This window comes from Salminus brasiliensis, chromosome 7 (assembly GCF_030463535.1).
Source record: "Salminus brasiliensis chromosome 7, fSalBra1.hap2, whole genome shotgun sequence".
Classification (NCBI taxonomy): Eukaryota; Metazoa; Chordata; class Actinopteri; order Characiformes; family Bryconidae; genus Salminus; species Salminus brasiliensis.
Window position 1 is genome coordinate 33,277,433 of NC_132884.1, and position 17,022 is coordinate 33,294,454.

The 17,022-nt window shown below is 41.0% G+C and overlaps 1 protein-coding gene across 1 annotated transcript; it reads left to right on the top strand.

Moving 5' to 3' along the window:
• The first annotated feature begins 100 nt into the window (after positions 1-100).
• On the top strand, positions 101-16,907 carry rhoca (ras homolog family member Ca). Its single transcript, XM_072684671.1, has 5 exons — positions 101-203; positions 9,777-9,934; positions 12,770-12,890; positions 13,966-14,096; positions 14,936-16,907. Exons 2-5 carry the CDS (start codon positions 9,779-9,781, stop codon positions 15,107-15,109), a joined length of 582 nt encoding a protein of 193 aa, XP_072540772.1. The 5' UTR covers positions 101-203; positions 9,777-9,778; the 3' UTR covers positions 15,110-16,907.
• The last annotated feature ends 115 nt before the right edge of the window (positions 16,908-17,022 follow it).

Genomic DNA, 17,022 nt, shown 5'->3' on the forward strand with positions numbered 1-17,022 from the left:
AGAACCGCCTCCTCAGCCAATAGGGACTTAGCACCGAGCCCCCCACCACCTCCCCCTTATGTGTGGGCGGAGCTAAGGTCTGTCAGCTCCGTTCCTTAGCAATACAGCTACCGGACTACGGAGAGCCGCCGCTCACAGCACCGAAACTTAGACACTACAGAGCTTCAACAGTGCACTAAACATCACAAAACGGCAGACATAAGGTACAGTTATGGTCTGTTTTCACTATTTTTCGTATTAGACTAGGATTAGATGTCGGAGAAGCTTGGGAATGTTGGTTAGGAAGAAGTTTTTTGCGACGGTGTGTGGAAGTAGGTGGTGGCTCGGTGACCTGAAAGTCTCGTTAGTGAATCAGAAGCCTGGATATGAGCTAGATAGACAGCTAGCTAACTCGAGCTAACTCGAGCTCTCTCTGGTGAACGAGTCGGTTGACATTTGAGGCTTTTTGGGGTACTGGGAATAGTTCAGCGGGAGGGAAGCGGGTGTTTTCCGATCCTGGGTGCTGTAGGACCACCTGTTAATTCTTCGCAGTCTCTCTTGGCGTAACCTGGAGGGTGAGGCACCGGCCGAAAATAACTTTACGTGACATCTCAGGACGTGGAGCAGCGCTGCAATGCTAGCTAGCTCCAGGAGAAGGGGTGGTGTGCCAGTTCTGAAACCCTGCGAACTGGCCTGAGTCACAGACTAGGGCGTTGCTGTAGAGGAAAAGCAACTTTCAGTTTGCCCGATGTGCTTCCAGCCCAAACTCCAGCTACGAAAGTAGCTATGAAGGCATTTGTTGTTGTTGTTGTTGTTGTTGTTGTTGTTTTTTGGGGGGCCAGCGAGGCCCGACTTGTCGCAGTCACAGGGCGTTGTTTGGCTCGCCTGAAACATCTACGGTTAGACCTAACGAGCAACAAGACTGTTTGTTTCTCGTTGAAGTGACAGCAGATTAAGCGGTTAGCTATCTCTGACATTTGGGAAAAGGGTGACCTTAAACTCGCCTGACTCACACGGGGTGCTTTGCTTTAATCCTTGAAGAGCAGTAGGCCGTCTGACACGGACACAGTAAACAGGCATGTAGTTCACTGAGTCATGAGGACAAGAGGGCTCGACAAGACCAGCAAACTAGGTCAACTTCCAAACTCCATCCACACTGGAGCTCAGTGGAGAGGCTGGCTCTGCAGACAAAAGCACGTAGGCATCACCATAAGAGGCTTTTCTCAGTATGTGGATTGTATTTGCTACAGTTTCATGGTCTTAAAGGGAAATCCTAACGTTTAGCCCAAAGATTTCTGAATAACTGAATCACTAAGATGTTCACAAAGTTCACATATTAATGGAAATGAAAGAGTAATGCATATCAGAAAATAATTTTAGGAAATGGCTATGGATACGTAGTCCGATGCCCGAGACCTTGTTTTGCTGTACTTTATAGATTAGGTTATGACCTAATATTTGTATAATACCTTATGTATTATGTAGTAGGGATGCACCAATCCGGCCTTTTCAGTTCTAATACTGATACATAAACTTTGCATGTCGGTCGATACCTGATACCAATCCAGTACCCTTGTTGAATTAATAAAACCTATTAAAGTATCAGGATTGACTAAAACATTACTTTACTAACTTTGTAAAACAAAATCTAACAAATGAACACATAGATACACACACATGTACTAAATTTCTATTAATTTGTCGCTAACAGCCTTCAAATTCAAACTTCTTAAAATAAATTAAATGTATCAGCCAAAACTAAAAATAAGTAGCTTCACTTTGTCAAACACGCAAACAGTAGTCAGTCTTATTTTTAAATATTTAGTGTAAAGTCATTCAAAATAAAACCTAGCAGCTGAACCTGAGAATAATGGTTGGTGTGGCGCAACAGATAACACCACTACCTACCGCTACCACACCATGTGGGAGACTGGGGTTCGATTCCCGGTCTGGGTGACTATGCTGCGCTACACCAATATGAGTCCTTGGGCCAGACTCCTAACACTACACTGGCCCACCTCTGTAATACCATTAACCTTGTAAGTCGCTCTGGATAAGAGCGTCTGCTAAATGCCGTAAATGTAAATAAGTAACTTGGCCAAACATACAAGCAGTAATCAAACACTGCAAACATGTAAACATTTAGTGCAGTCTCACACCAAGAAATCGGTTTCATTTATCAGCTTAATTATCCGATACCCAACCCAGATCATTTTGCTAATATCAGGACAGATATCCGATCCTAATATCAGATCGGTGCATCCCAGCTCCATAGGACTTCTTTGACACCTCCGCCTTCTAATTAAACAGACGTTTTGGTGGATTTCCCAGACACTGTACTTCACTAATTATTGCAATAGTCATGGAACCATTCATGGCCAAGGCCCTTTTTTTAAGGACCTTTATAGACCTGTTTAGTTGAAAATGGAAAGTAAGACCGTAAGAGTGGGGAAAACACGCTTTCCCAGCTCAATTCCCCAGCCAAGCAAACACACCACACGGCACCGGTAATATTCCTTGGAAAGGTCTCCTAATGTTACAGTTGTATTGTTTGAATAAGAGCATCAGGCAAAGTGCCATACATGTAATGATGTGTGTTCCAGACCCACAGTTGGTCATTACAGCTGGTCATTGGTCACTTTGGGTATTGTTTGCATGTTCTGTTATTCACGTGGTTGGGACTTTTTTTTTAAAAGCAGTGAAGTGCGTAAATCGCTGATTGCTGCTCGGAAATGTGTTTGTTGGAAGGGACAGGAATTTTACTCTGCAATGTATGTTGTCACGCAATGATTTGCTAATGCCTCTGGAATCTGATGGTAAATGATATTCTCCTGAAAACAATCCAGATTAGCAGAGGTTTTCCTAACCTAGGAAACTGAGTCTACATTGTAGATGCAAAAGTTTGCAAACACTTGCTAATCGGGCATTTCCTCCAAAATCAAGGGAGTGTATTCCTCCTTTGCTACAGGAACAGCCTCTTGGGACATTGCTGTGAGGTTCTGACCTTTTTTGTTATATTCAGCCACAAGAGAATTAGAGAGGTAAGGTTTTAGTGCTGGATCACAAAGGCCACTCCAGTTCATCTCCAAGCTATTGGATGGAGCTCCATCCAGCTCCACTCTGGATGGTTGCACAATGCTGGTGGTTCTGAGACTCCTGGGCAGCTGCTCCACAGCATCCTATAGTTTTGACTGTGCTTGTCGTGGAGATTGTACAACGTGCAATTGAACACTTGTACAGTTTCTAACACCCATGATTAAGTTTTTTTTTTTACACAGAGATTTAACTTATGGTCTTAAGCTGCCTTGGGGCTTGCTGGTCATTCTCTCACCATCCTCTCCCTCTTCACACTTGATCAGGCAGAACAGTGAGCATATTTGACTGTAGTTTTTAGTATTTGAGTCTTATGTGAGCAGCTAGACCAGAGCCTTTTCCAGACCTCACAAGGTCTGCTATTCTACCTCACACATAATAACTGTCCTCTCAAACTTGTGGCAGATTGTTCTCCATAGAGACCACATAATCTAATAATCACTTTATAGTACCTAATGAGGAAATATGGGTTATGGGTTTCTGTTCAAATGCATACAGTGTACTTTCACCCAACCAAGTAAAGCTTTGTTGTTAGTGGCTCAGTTTCAAGGAACACCAAACCAGTAATGAGTATGTTGTGTCCAAAGTCCAGTCATTGCCAGCCACCTTTTGGAAACTAGAACACCTTCTGATGAAAAGAAAAGACAACGGGGAATATTGCACAATTGAGTAATGTTGAGTAATGTTCCTGGAAGGAAGATATGTTCTAAAACATATCATAATTACAGTTAGCCTACTGAAAATAAAAGGATGTCAGCCTGCCTTGAGCTGTTGAAAGACTAGTGAGGTAGGGAAGCCAAGGGTTAAGTTGAATTGGAGCTGACCATTTAAGTTTTCCTTCCAGTATTACCCAAGTTTATATCCCAAAAGATTGTAAAGTAATGTGCACTGTTGTATGGTGTTGTAAGGTGTGTCCGTGACAGTCTTCCATATAATCATGCCCATTATTTCTGTAACGTTGTGGAGAAGTTACACCCTGGTTACATAATTTTCTGCTCCACTGTATCCTGGTTTAGGCCATGGGAAACTTGGGGTCAGTGACCACTGTCACATTTTCTTTTGGGGATAGGATTTTCAAAACACTTAAGACTATTTTGTTTGTCACAGGAGCTGTTCCTGTGTTTCTCAAGCATGTTGGGTTCCATGTTGTGACCTCAATTTATCATGATTGTAGTAAATTCAAGGCATGATTGTAGTAAATATTAAACACTGCCACATGTGACTACAAAATATTCAAGTTGTAATCATCACATTTCAGAGAGCAGAGTTAACAAAGGCTCTAACAGTGATTACTTTTACAATAAAATGAAAATATGAAAAATTTTCCCTTCCGTATTAATGCACATCACCGCTGCCCTCAGAGTAAATGTTAACTTTACAGGAGAAGGAAAAAACCTTTTAACCTTTAATGGAAGTCAATGTAAAAGTATTTTTTCCATGTAAAATATTGGAGTATTTCTATTGGTTCATCATGAAATTCTGACACAATATAAAGAACTGACCGATTCAACTTCTGTCAAAAAGTGTCAAATTCTGTGTGATGGCGACAGTTATACACTATATGTCCAAATGTTTGTGGACACCTTCTAATGAATGCATTCAGCTACAAAGTTGAACCCATTGCTGACACAGGTGTGCAAATGCACACACACACACACACACACACACACACACACGCGCGCATGCTCAGCTTGTCTGTTCCCTCTAGAGAAATACTGACAATAGAACAGGACTAGAACAGGAAGATAAACATGAACCTATTGGTAGCATCATGCCTAATGCCAGGTGTAGGTTAGAGGGCTATAAAACCCCCCAGCACTCAGGAACTGTGTTCTCTGGAATGATTGTGCCCCATCCAATGCTTTTGGGACACGTTGGTTGGTGGTCACTCAACATCCAGACCTCACTTACACTCTTGTCACTGAATGCAATCAGATACTCACAGCAATGCTCCAAAATCTAGTAGAGGGCCTTCCCTCCGGACAGGCTTGATTTCAGAAAAGACTGAATGAGCAGGTGTCCCGAAACATTTGTCCATATAGTACAGTCATTATGCATAAACTATCACATACATTGAACACAACTTACAATGCGCTGTCCATGTTTCGACATGACTTGCTAGCAACACATCCTATGTTAAGAGGGTCGTAAGACCGTTACAGTAGCTGTCATTAGTAACTACCGTAAAGCTTTGATAATCTGGCCTTGGGTATCTCGGTCAACAACAGACAGAGCCAAACCTTATAGTCAGTGCAGGACTTGTAAATAAGCTGAAAGAGAGATGTGTCTTAAGGCTATGTGGACAGTATCTGTGCAAACCCAGCCATGCTGATCTGCTTTCCTCTGCTTTAGGGTGGGAAAGGGTTTGGATAGGAATCATCGCAGAAGCTGTCAGTTTGAAGGCTCTTAGGGAAACATTGTGCTTTAGTCTGATTTACAGTCTTACAACAGTGAATACTGCTGGCATTCTTTGGGACATGTGGTGTATACTGTGCTGGAAGTTGGTGAAAGTTCACAGTAAACTATATGATGCACAATAAAAAAAAAACACTAAGAAATTAGGAAAAAGAAACAAATGCACTTGTGCTCTACATTTTCCTATAAATGTGCATCCACATGTCAGAACAAATGTTATAATGGACCTCAGTACGGATGCATAGTCCAGTCCTGGTCCAGAAGTATGTCTGCCCTGTGTGTTTTTGGTGTTCTTTGTTCTCTGCTAGCCTTTCGTGAGTTGAAGTGAGTGTGTTGGAACGGGGAAAACACAAAAATGTGCTGGTACTTCATGACTAGGGTTGGGAACTACTGCACAATACTCTATGGTACTTTGAGCACATCATGCCTGTGCAAACAGAAGCTACAGCAAACCTAACACACCTCTGCAAAAGCCCCCACAGCTTTAGCTCGTATTTGTTTTTAGGGACAGACTGGGGGTTTAGGGATTGGGATTATAAAACTGTATGAAAAGCAAAGCATATGAATTATATAAAGTATAAAAATTGAAAACTTTTTTAAGCGTGAGGTGTGTTTGTTTTGAAACCTGCATTTTGCCTTCAGACCAGAAGAACCAGCTCTGTCTGGTATGGGTTTTTCTTGTCCTTCCCAAACAAAAGTGAACTATTTGGCTCAATGACTCAAACGAAAGTATGACGTGTGTGTATGTGTGTGTCTGAACAGCGTGGAATGAGATTTACTGTTACACTGTCTTTAGTTGGCTTCGGGGAAATAATAAGGAAGCTTCCATTTTCCTAAACTGCTGCTGTATTGTTTGCCTGGTTACGTTGCGTTGTGGTGTAAAAGTACACTCCTGCTAATTAGTATGTGAAAATGTCAAGTAGCTCAATTATTAGTTAGTATTATTTAGAGGACATTATTTCCCACAGTTTGGTTCAGAGAAGAGCACAAGGGGTGCTTTTCCTCAATCACTGCTTGGATTGGATTTGAGACTAGGCCCCAACAAAGGTCACTGCATGTAAAATCACTTAACTCAACTTTAACACCATCTTTTAGCAACTGCTAAAAGACACTAAGAATCCAACATGGTATAAACGGAGCTGCTGAAAGCACTTCTATTTTTAGTATTGTAGAGGAAAAAGTGGGCAGATCTTTTTTAATGCAGTACCTTTGTAACATGAGCACGGTCATAGAGCTTTTACAGCATAGAGCATTTACAGAAGCAGAACAGTTGAACATTAGTGATGCGGGCTGTTTGAAGCCCAACCTGTGGTGCGAGGACCACAGTTTTTTTTTTTTTTTTTTTTTTAATTTTGCAAATGCTTTGAAAACGTCAAGCTTGCATTTAGAAGACTGATCATGTTCGCAAGCTAAACTAAAGATTCACAAACGCTGAAGCCACAGAGCTAGAATCCCTGGAACAGTCATTCTGGTTTTAGTGCTTCAAAATTATTTAACATTTTTGTGGCTTAAGGAAGAAAATGAAGCTAGACATCCATACAGCGCTTAAGCTGTACTTGGTGTTATTGTTACTCAGCCACGGACTTGTACAGGCTTGTGTTGCTGATGTGCACAGAGATTTTTTCTATTAAAAGCTTCTGCTCCAGAGTCTGGAGAGCCGGCCCCAGAGTCGTGTGCTTCTGTGGAGCTCAGTTGGCTGTCTACTTTAGAGCTCCTAATCAGAAAACTGAAGGGCTAAATGGTCATTTTACTGTGCATCTCACATTGCCAAGACCCCTGTGGGTTTAAGCTGAATCCAATTCAACTCTGTAAATTTGTACACGGTACCAGAACTTTTGCCTTTTCACACAATTTATTGGAAGAGGAAGATTTCCATTACTCTCTCTGACTTTCTTCTGAGTGAAAATGAAAGTGTGCGCTTCTCGTGGGTGGATGGAGCTTTGTGTGTGATGGCATTCTGGGCCGAGGAGAACGGCGGACTGGACTAAAAATAGTTATTTTCACTGCTCTCAGCACAATATGACAAGTGCTGTGTGTGTCTGTGTGTGTTCATTCTCGTTCAGTTAGATCTCAAGAGGAGGTGGGGAGAGAGGGGGGGCGTACAAGTATAGGCGCAGCTGTGCTTCCCTGCTGGTGCTTATTAACATGGATGCTACCTACCCCCCTCCCACACAATTACGTCAAACCTTAAGAGCTACTAATTTTGAGGCGGTCACTGTGGACAGGCGGACACAGAGTGTGGCAGCTAGGCTGTGAAAATGGTTTAAAGTATGGGCGTAAGGATTCACAAAAGATACAATTTTGATACAATATCCGTTTCCATCCAAGAATTTAACTGCCAAAATGTGGAGAGGCTGAATATGACTCTGATTTAAGTTTGACAGTATGTTAGCAGAGTACACCGGATTTGTATTCATGAAGTAGACAAGTAGTGTGAGCATTAAGTAGAGAACAATGACTGCTAGTCTTCTCTGTTTACACTCTGGAAAATAGATACAGTTAGTCAAAATTTCATCATGGACATTAGTATAAATGCAGTTGTAATTCAGCCTGTACTGTCACTGTAACAGGCAAGGAAGATCGTCCAGAGTTCCGATATCAACTCTTAGCGATCTTGGGCGAGACGTCCGCTTGATTTAGGGCGTGTCGCTGCGTCTTTGCTATCGTAATGACTAAAAAAGTGCATCTTGCGCGGCTCGAAATGCGCAAAAGGCATGTATTAAGTCTCTTAATTATCCATGGTTTACGTGCAATAAACCAGTGAGCGTGTCCCTCACCATTCCCTTCAAGAGCCAGACGGCTCCGACTTTGCCACATTGTTATTTCAGTGGCGCATCGTGCACGACCTGGGAAGGCTTGCTGAAGCGGCGGAGAATAATAGAATAATATTTTATTTTGTATTATGTTTAATGTTGATGTAAACGTAGCTGCTAGCTGGCACGCACTATGGGTTTGTGCACTGCTGCGCATCCATGTATGCGTAACAAGCGGGGGTGTATGCGCATTGGACACACTATTCTCTGCCAAGATAGCAATGAACGTCTGACATTTGACGTCTGCCTAGTTTGTTTATTTAGTCAGTGACACAACTGTGATTAGCATTGCTAAGATAACAATACACCAGAAATGTACCTGAACACACCCCATTTCAACACCACTACGCTCATTGGTGTATTTAAATGGCGTTGGTGGAAGGCATGAAAATAGACTGTTGGGGTGTAAGATAGCACTGAGCATCATGACACACCTTGTTATATTCAGCATATATTAATGCAGCTTAATCATAGTTAAATGGTCTAAGAGTTGCAACCCCTATCTTAAATGGTAGCTAACCGAACAAACAAGATCAGACCATAAGATCAGGGTGGCATTTTTTTATTATCATAGCCATTTTGTGCCTTTTTCAACACTTCATGACTCAGATTCATGTATTCATTGGATCTGACTGATATAAAATGTTATGTAAAAATATAATTAAGAAATAAACAACACGAAAAACCTTAAACCAGGGACACATTTACACTCTGCCTCTTGTAAGCGCTGCACTATTTTAAGGTGGAACGGAAAATTCCAGTAAGCAGCTGGAGAATAGCTACAGCCTTGTTGGTGCAGCCGTGTTTGTTTACATAAATCACCACGTTCTGAATTCAAATGTCTTACTGAGGTTATTTGAGGAGATGGTTACATTTCTATACGCTAAGAAAACTGTCCAAGCTGTCTTGGCGGATAACAAGGGAAAGGTTTCAGAGGAGTGCATGTTAAGCACCGAGCTTAAACTAGCACACAGAGTTTTACATGAGTAAGCACGTGGCTGGCATGACAGGCAGACTTACATTGATTAACACAGGTGTTGCACTGTCTGCAGGGGGAAGCAGGTTAGATGAACTAGAAATATTTGGTGGAATTAAGGTAGGTGGTGTAAACATACTGCTAACTCTTGATTGGTTCTTTGGCCAATCGAAAGTCAGATGGGCTACATTTAGAGAAACTGTGATCATTTTGTCTTTGCCAGTTAATAGTAAATTCACCATAAAAATAGATAATAGAGGAGAACCATGAAAATAAATAGATGGTTGTCCAACAACTTCTTGGGTCATAAGCAGAACTCCTGTGTCGGTGTTGATGCCGTGGATTTTAAAAGTAGTTGTTTCAAGTTGTTCTATTGTGAAAATACAAAACATGTCTGCTCATTTTACCTACTGCCCAGTATTCAAATGTTTAAAGAATAATCTGACAACATCCGTCAGCAGGCAGCCTAACAAGCATGCAACACTTCTTGTCTTCTCCAGGCATGGCAGCCATAAGGAAAAAGCTGGTGATAGTGGGCGATGGAGCATGTGGAAAGACCTGTCTGCTCATAGTATTCAGTAAAGATCAGTTCCCCGAAGTCTACGTGCCCACTGTGTTCGAGAACTACATCGCAGACATCGAGGTGGATGGCAAACAGGTTGGTATAGATTCTTATCTTCTGCTTAAAAGTGAAATATGGTTTTAGAGCTCTATAGATTCATCCTCTTAACATTTTAGCTTTTCAGAATTGTATTTTGAAGAGGTTTAGCTGTTAAGAAGGGTCGAGTTCCTGAAGGGTATATTGTAAAGGGTATGGCACTGTGGTTTAAAAAAAATGAACATTTATTTTTATCATTCTACGTTTGATCCATTGCATACAGTAGGTACACTGTGCCAGAATTGTTGAGGTTAGTCGCATGCATGTTTGTGTTGTACAGTTATGCTTTGTTGCTTGATTAATGTACAATTAATGTTTATTCGTTTAACATATTAAAAAAAGACAAAATGGGGAACATACAAAGGTTATATCACATTGTCCAAAATGAGATTTTTTGGTATGTTGTTTACATTTTTGTAAAATTAACTACAAAACCAACTGAACATTTTTAGTTGTATCTGTTAAACACTTGTGAATTATGAATGTGAAGTATATTTGATCTGAATGCCTGCTTAATTGACCCTAGCTCTAACCCTCTAAACCTCTAATCCTCAAGGATTAAGAAACAAGGGCCGATTCACCCTGTTCAAATTTCTGTACTTATGATGAAATATGGCAGGAATAGGAACTCTGATTTGCTTAGTCTGAAGGAATATGAAAGTAAGGGCTGTGACTTCAGCACCTTTAGCACTTCTCCTAGAAGAGCTGTTTACAGTACATCTCGCCTAACCCTTCACCTTCTCCTAACAAGCTCTGAAACCCCCCCAAAAGACTTAAGGTAATGGTCAGTCTTCTGGAATGAGTGACATCCGGCTGTTAGTCAGAAGTGTTCCACTGTTAATGGGCACTAGCTGATAACGCTAGTCTTGCACTGGCCATTGCTAGGGCCAAGAGTGAAGAACGGCCATAACAGGAAATGGACGTACTTGCTTGTTTCCTGCCTTGACTTGGGAACATGGATGTCTGGACGTTTCCCTTCCCCCCTGGCCCTTATGGGTTGATAAACAGGGTAGTTCATTTCCTGTGTGTGTGTGTGTGTGTGTGTGTGTGTGTGTGTGTGTGTGTGGTGAAGGGAAAGCTGTGTAAGTATTTATTCCTCCTGTACAGGAAAAGTACAAACAACGTGTCTAAGGCTTACTTACAAAGGGAGACTAACTTTTGAGTCTTTTTTTCCTCTGGTTCTCTGTGGGGTTACGCTACAGAGAGTCTACCCTGCTTGTTGCCAGACTTGCATAAGGTCTTGAATCTTCTCAAGCAGACCCTGAGCTTAGCCTAAATCCCTCTGGCCCTAAGGGAAACAGTCTATAGTCTTCCTCCTCGGTCTGTGGGCACAGCTAAGATCTAAATATAGCTCCTTTGCTTTTCCTGCCTGTTTTTTTTTTTTTTAAATGTTGTTGCTGAACCTCATGCATGTACAAGGAAGAGAGGCCTCCTACGTCTGTGTACATTTTGTGTTCACTGCCTAAACGCTGATCATCACGTATGCACTTTTTTTCAGAGTATCTCAGCCTTTTCTTATCATGATTAAGATTAGGTTTTAAATGGTTGAAGCTGGTCCTAGGTCAGCCATTGGTGCCTCCACCCAAAGCATGACTCAGCTTTACAGGGTAAAGTCCCTTAGTGCTCCTGCCAATCTTCCAGGCACAAGGGAGCGGAAGGGATTGAGATTTTATTCCTTCTAATCACCAGTTTACCTAATTCAGTTCATTAGATCTGTGACTAGAAGAGGCCAAGCATTGAACCAAACAGGTGGAGATGTGGAAAAGGATGTTTCTTTGAGCCATACCATAGAAAACCCAGTTTTGGCTATATGAAGAACCATGTGTAAGTGTGAAGAACCTACTAAAGGTGTAAAGAATCATCTTTTGATGTAAAGGTTATTTACCAATTCATTTTACAAAAAGAAACAAAAAGTTGTTCTTCTGTGGCATTTTGAGAGCATATCTGTGTGTTGAGGGGACAGTCCACAAAACCATATAATTCCTACCAAAGTTCACACTGGGAAATATTGGAAATTCCCACAAGAAGGAAACTCATGGTCTCTAATCTCTGCTTATGCATGTAAAAGAATTCACCTCTCTTTATAATGTAGTTAAGCAGGCTCTCTTTCCAGCAGCTAAAGCAGTGTTTGCTCAGTTGTTAAACATACTCTGGGGGTTTATTTTGAGTGTCCAGGGGTTCCAAAAACAAGCTTTCCTGTCCTCTCCTTGATTTTCTTTCATAACCCAAATGTTAAATATATCCTGAAATATTGAAGTGTTTTGAACACACCTGAATGTTCTTCAGTACAGATGTTTTAGATGTTTTTACTATTTTCTAAGTTGAATGTTTGCTTCACCTCATTCAGCAGATGTCAGCGCTACATCAGTGTCATTTAACATGGGATGGAATATTAGAAGAAGAATACTAACAACATGATAAAGCCAGATCTTATTAAAGAAGGGATATTGACTGACTTAATGACATGCTAAACGATGTAGGGTGCTGGACAAATTGATCAAGGCTTTTGACATGTCCCTGGTCCCATTCAACTCATCTCCACATATGTATCATCACGTTTACACTACAACAATCAACAAATCAAATCAAATATATATGTCGAATATATAAGTCTTCAAATCTGAAATTCCAGATAGCTATAAGAGACAATTAGTTAAACACTCGTTTTAGTTGAGAATTGGAACAGTTCTAATTGGAAGGCTTATTTCTTCTGTTATAAATATTCTTGATGTCCAAATGGATGTAATGCAGATAGCCTGTGGTGACAAAACCTAGCTCTATTGTTTTGTTAGACTTTACCATGACACTTGGTTCCTCTTTCTTTTTGATTTGCAGGTGGAATTGGCACTGTGGGATACAGCGGGTCAGGAAGATTATGATCGTTTAAGACCACTCTCCTACCCAGACACGGACGTCATCCTTATGTGCTTCTCCATTGACAGTCCAGACAGTTTAGGTACAGTTTAAACTCCACATTTCATCTCCTAAACATCCAGTTCTGATCTGTTGCTTTAGGAAGTTTGAGTCACTGCAGATGTTTTTGCTTTCTCTTTCCCTCAGCAGATTTGATATCAAATAGAATTTCCTCTGAAATGACAATTCCTCACTTCCCCGAGTCACATTCAGACTGTTCGTCACAGTTCTGCGTGTGCAGATATAGATCTTTTGATTGTGCTAGCGTCCTCATGGAACATCTAAATAAGGATCCTCTCCCTCTTATGATCTCACCACTGCTTATCTGGGCTATCCGAGGCACATCCTGGTTGTATTCTCTCTTACTGTGTGAATAGCAGGAAGTTTGGCTCTGACTAGCTTAAGTGAGTCACCATAGCCTTGATATGCAGCTCAGGAAACAAGTGTTTGTACATTAATTGTGCCAGAAATGGTGTTAAACTAAAAGCTTTGAGATGCTTATATGTTTTGTTGAGTGTTGTGTAAAACTGTTAAATAATGGGATTTGACTAATTAGGACTGAGCGTTGGGTTTAAAACTATGTAATGCAGAAAGCCATTGCTTGGATTGACCACATTACACAATGGAGTTATGCTGGAAGTTAGCTGTAGAAATTAGAGCAGGTGGTACATTGACACTGTATGTCCAAATACTTGTGGACACCCCTTCTAATGAATGCATTCAGCTGCTTTTAATGACTACTCGTCTAGTCCCTGTAGAGAAGTACCGTCAATAGAATAGGACTCTCTAGAGCAGATAAACATGAACCTGTTGGCACCATGCCTAATGCCAGACGTGGGACAGAGGGGTATGAAGCCTTCGGCATTGAACTGTGTTCTCTGAAATGATGGTGCTCAATCCAATAGGTTTGGGATGAGGTGGGCTGGGGATATCTCAACATCTTGACCTCACTAACTCTCTTGCTAAATGCAATCAAATCAAAAGAAATAATGAACAGGTGTCCCAATACTTTTGTCCATATAATGTAGTATCAATTAGTTTTGATGACCCAAAAGGCACTTGCTCGAATAAACCTCGAATCCTCCTTTCCTAATCCTTTGTGGTGTGTTTTTCTACAGAGAACATTCCAGAAAAGTGGACACCCGAGGTGAAACACTTCTGTCCCAACGTTCCCATCATTTTGGTGGGGAATAAAAAGGATCTGCGGAACGACGAGCACACACGGCGAGAGCTGGCCAAGATGAAGCAGGTAGCTCCCTCACTGAGGCCCACAGCTCTGCTTAAGGAGAACCATTAAAAAGCACTTGGAGGATTGCATTACTGTCACTCTGTGAGGCATGAACAACATCATCATCATCAGTCAAGCACATATTGCACTCTACCTCTTGGCTGCTAGCCAAACCCGAAAGCCAGTGGCTAATGCCATCAGTGTCTAAACTGCAGACTGATGTGCTTCTTTCATGCAAGGGTTTGCTGTGCTCAGGTGTCACATTTTAGGGCTACACCCAAGTTGGGCCAACTCTTTAAAAATAGTCAGTTAAGATGAAACCAAATGTTGGTACATCAGGTGTGTGATTGTGACTCTGGTTCATGTCATGTGTGAGAAAGCTAATGCTGTCCTCCCTCTGTCTGAGATACCAGGCCCATTTGTCGGAAATTTAAGGGTAAAAAAGGTTTTATACCAAGGCATTTTAGAGCATTTCTATTGGTTCATTTATCATGAATGATTATGACACAATGTAAAAAGAACAACTGGCAGATTCACAAATTATGTCAAAACTTTGCAGAATGGGAGATACAAGAATTTTGCATGACCTGTGGTGATCAGTAAAAACAGCTGTTTTCAAAATGATATGACATTTACATTTTCATTTACAGCATTTAGCAGACGCTCTTATCCAGAGTGACTTACAAAAGTGTCTAGAGAGGAAGGGTCAAAATCTCTGGATGTTGTACAGGAGAAATCTGCATGGCCGAGTTAGATTTGCGAAAACCAAGATATAAAACCAAGATAATGTCCAATCCATAAATCGTCAAGAGCACATCTTGGTCTAACCACACCTTGTTTGTACCTGGTCTGCTTTGCAGGAACCTGTTAAACCAGAGGAAGGCCGCGACATGGCTAACCGTATTAGCGCCTTTGGCTACCTGGAGTGTTCAGCCAAGACCAAGGAAGGTGTGAGGGAAGTGTTTGAAATGGCAACTAGGGCTGCACTGCAAGTCCGGAAGAGGAAGAAGAGGAGCGGATGCTTGATCTTGTGAGAAATGTCTGGGGAAAGTTCTGAGAAAGCTTTTGAGAAGTATCCAGAAATGTCTGTGTGGCATTCAACTGTCCAGGATAAAAAAGAAACACCTGAGTTTTTAACCAAACAGCATCTATGTACTGTACTGTATGTCGCATATGCATCGAAAGGACCAAGACTGGGCAGTAATACAAGTTAGAACAAGATATGCCTTGATTATTTAGTTGTACCAACCTGTAGCACAGCAGGTCTTTTGTGCTACAGGGTGAGGTTTTCACCAGAGAATGATGTAGACGATGATAATAAATGTGCTGTATGCATTCACACTAACTGTATGTCTTATGTTGTTAGATAACAGTCATTATAATCTAGATGTGGCATGAGGACTTCTACATTTGAACTTCACTGAGATATTACGTGAAAAATTAACATAGCACAGCGTGTGTTAATGGAATTGGTGCCTTTTGAGTTTTCTTCAGATTTGAATGTATTTGTACAGGACTAGTTTGGCGCTTCTTTTAAATATCTGTAACTTTTTTTTCCTCTCTTTTTTTTTTTTTTTTTTTTTTTTTTTTTCCTTTCTTCCCCCCAGCTATTTAAATTCCTCATTTGGTCGTGCTGCCCTCACCTGAAGTGATTAATGGATAGGGGGGGAAAAATATATTCAGTCTAAATACCATTGTCATATCTACATCTATATCTGTATTACTCTGTTCTGGCCTGGGTTCAGTAATAATACTCTGAGCTACATGTGACATCTGTCTGGTTCTAATATGATCAGATCTAAAACAAGGAGAACCCTGACGAATAGGCCTTGTGGTTAGATGGTTCTACTTCAATATATCCAAAATAATGGCAGTAAACACAAACCCACCATACTGATATTTGGACATTTTTGGGGTTTGTTTGGATTGTGTGAAGTGGCCATTAGTGCCTCTACCCACTGTAACTAACTACTTCGTGCCTTCTGATGTCTTTTGAGTTGCCCAGGCTCATCACAGGTATTGAATGTAGTATTGTAGTTAGTTTTGTGTGTCTAATATGATCGCTGTTCCTGTGCTGCATGCCGGTAGTCATGTTAGTGTGATGTCATCTGTTGCTGATTGTGCAAGGAAGACATGATTTACAGATACAGCTTTCAGTGAGGTTACAGTTAGTTTACTTCCCCCTGCTGGTGAGTAATGCTAAGTGAGCTACACTTGCACAGAACTGCTCTAAGCTACTGAGAAATGAACACTGTGCCGTTTTTTCTGTCCCTAATCTTTTCACTCCAGAAACATCTTTATTGGAGATATACCAGCTGTACAGACTTCCCAGAGCAAACATCAAGCTAACAGTACAGGGCAGGATTCTGAGTTTGATCAAAGGACAAGTGGCCATTCTTTGAGGTTACAGTTTGCCATGGTTAAAGCCAAGGAATGTAGGGTAAGAGGGCATTACACAAGAGCAGCTCATTTGGCAGTTACAAGGCACCAAAATGTCAGACAACACAAAATTGAGCACACTTGCGCTTTTGTTTTCTTTCATTTCTTATTTTTTCTCTGGCCCTTTGTGTTGTAGCACAAACACTAATAACCAAATCCATTGTCGTCATCATCTGCAACCAAATTCTTGGTTACAGTTCCTACGAACAAGCTTTCACTTTAAAATGGTCTTCCTTTTTATTTGGAAGTACTGGATAAGAAATGAACTATGAATTCAGATTTATACGAGCACTCATTGTAATAATTCTTTGTAAGCAGGACTAGTATTGCAGTTAATGTTTCAATCAAGTGAAACCAACCCATGTTAATAAACCTTTTTTTGGAACAAGCTGATTCTGTTGTAGAGTGCCTTTTTATATTTTAAGGAAGGTTCAGACAGGATTATGTTTACATGGAGAGGTAGGGTAATGTAATTATTACGAGAGTTTCTTAGTCATTAGTCCCATTT

Bases quoted from the DNA above. Each gene is read 5' to 3' on its own strand.
- rhoca (XM_072684671.1), top strand. From the start codon at position 9,779: ATGGCAGCCATAAGGAAAAAGCTGGTGATAGTGGGCGATGGAGCATGT. The intron at 12,891-13,965 runs GTACAGTTTAAA...GTTTTTCTACAG, and splicing joins TGACAGTCCAGACAGTTTAG to AGAACATTCCAGAAAAGTGG. The intron at 14,097-14,935 runs GTAGCTCCCTCA...TCTGCTTTGCAG, and splicing joins AGCTGGCCAAGATGAAGCAG to GAACCTGTTAAACCAGAGGA.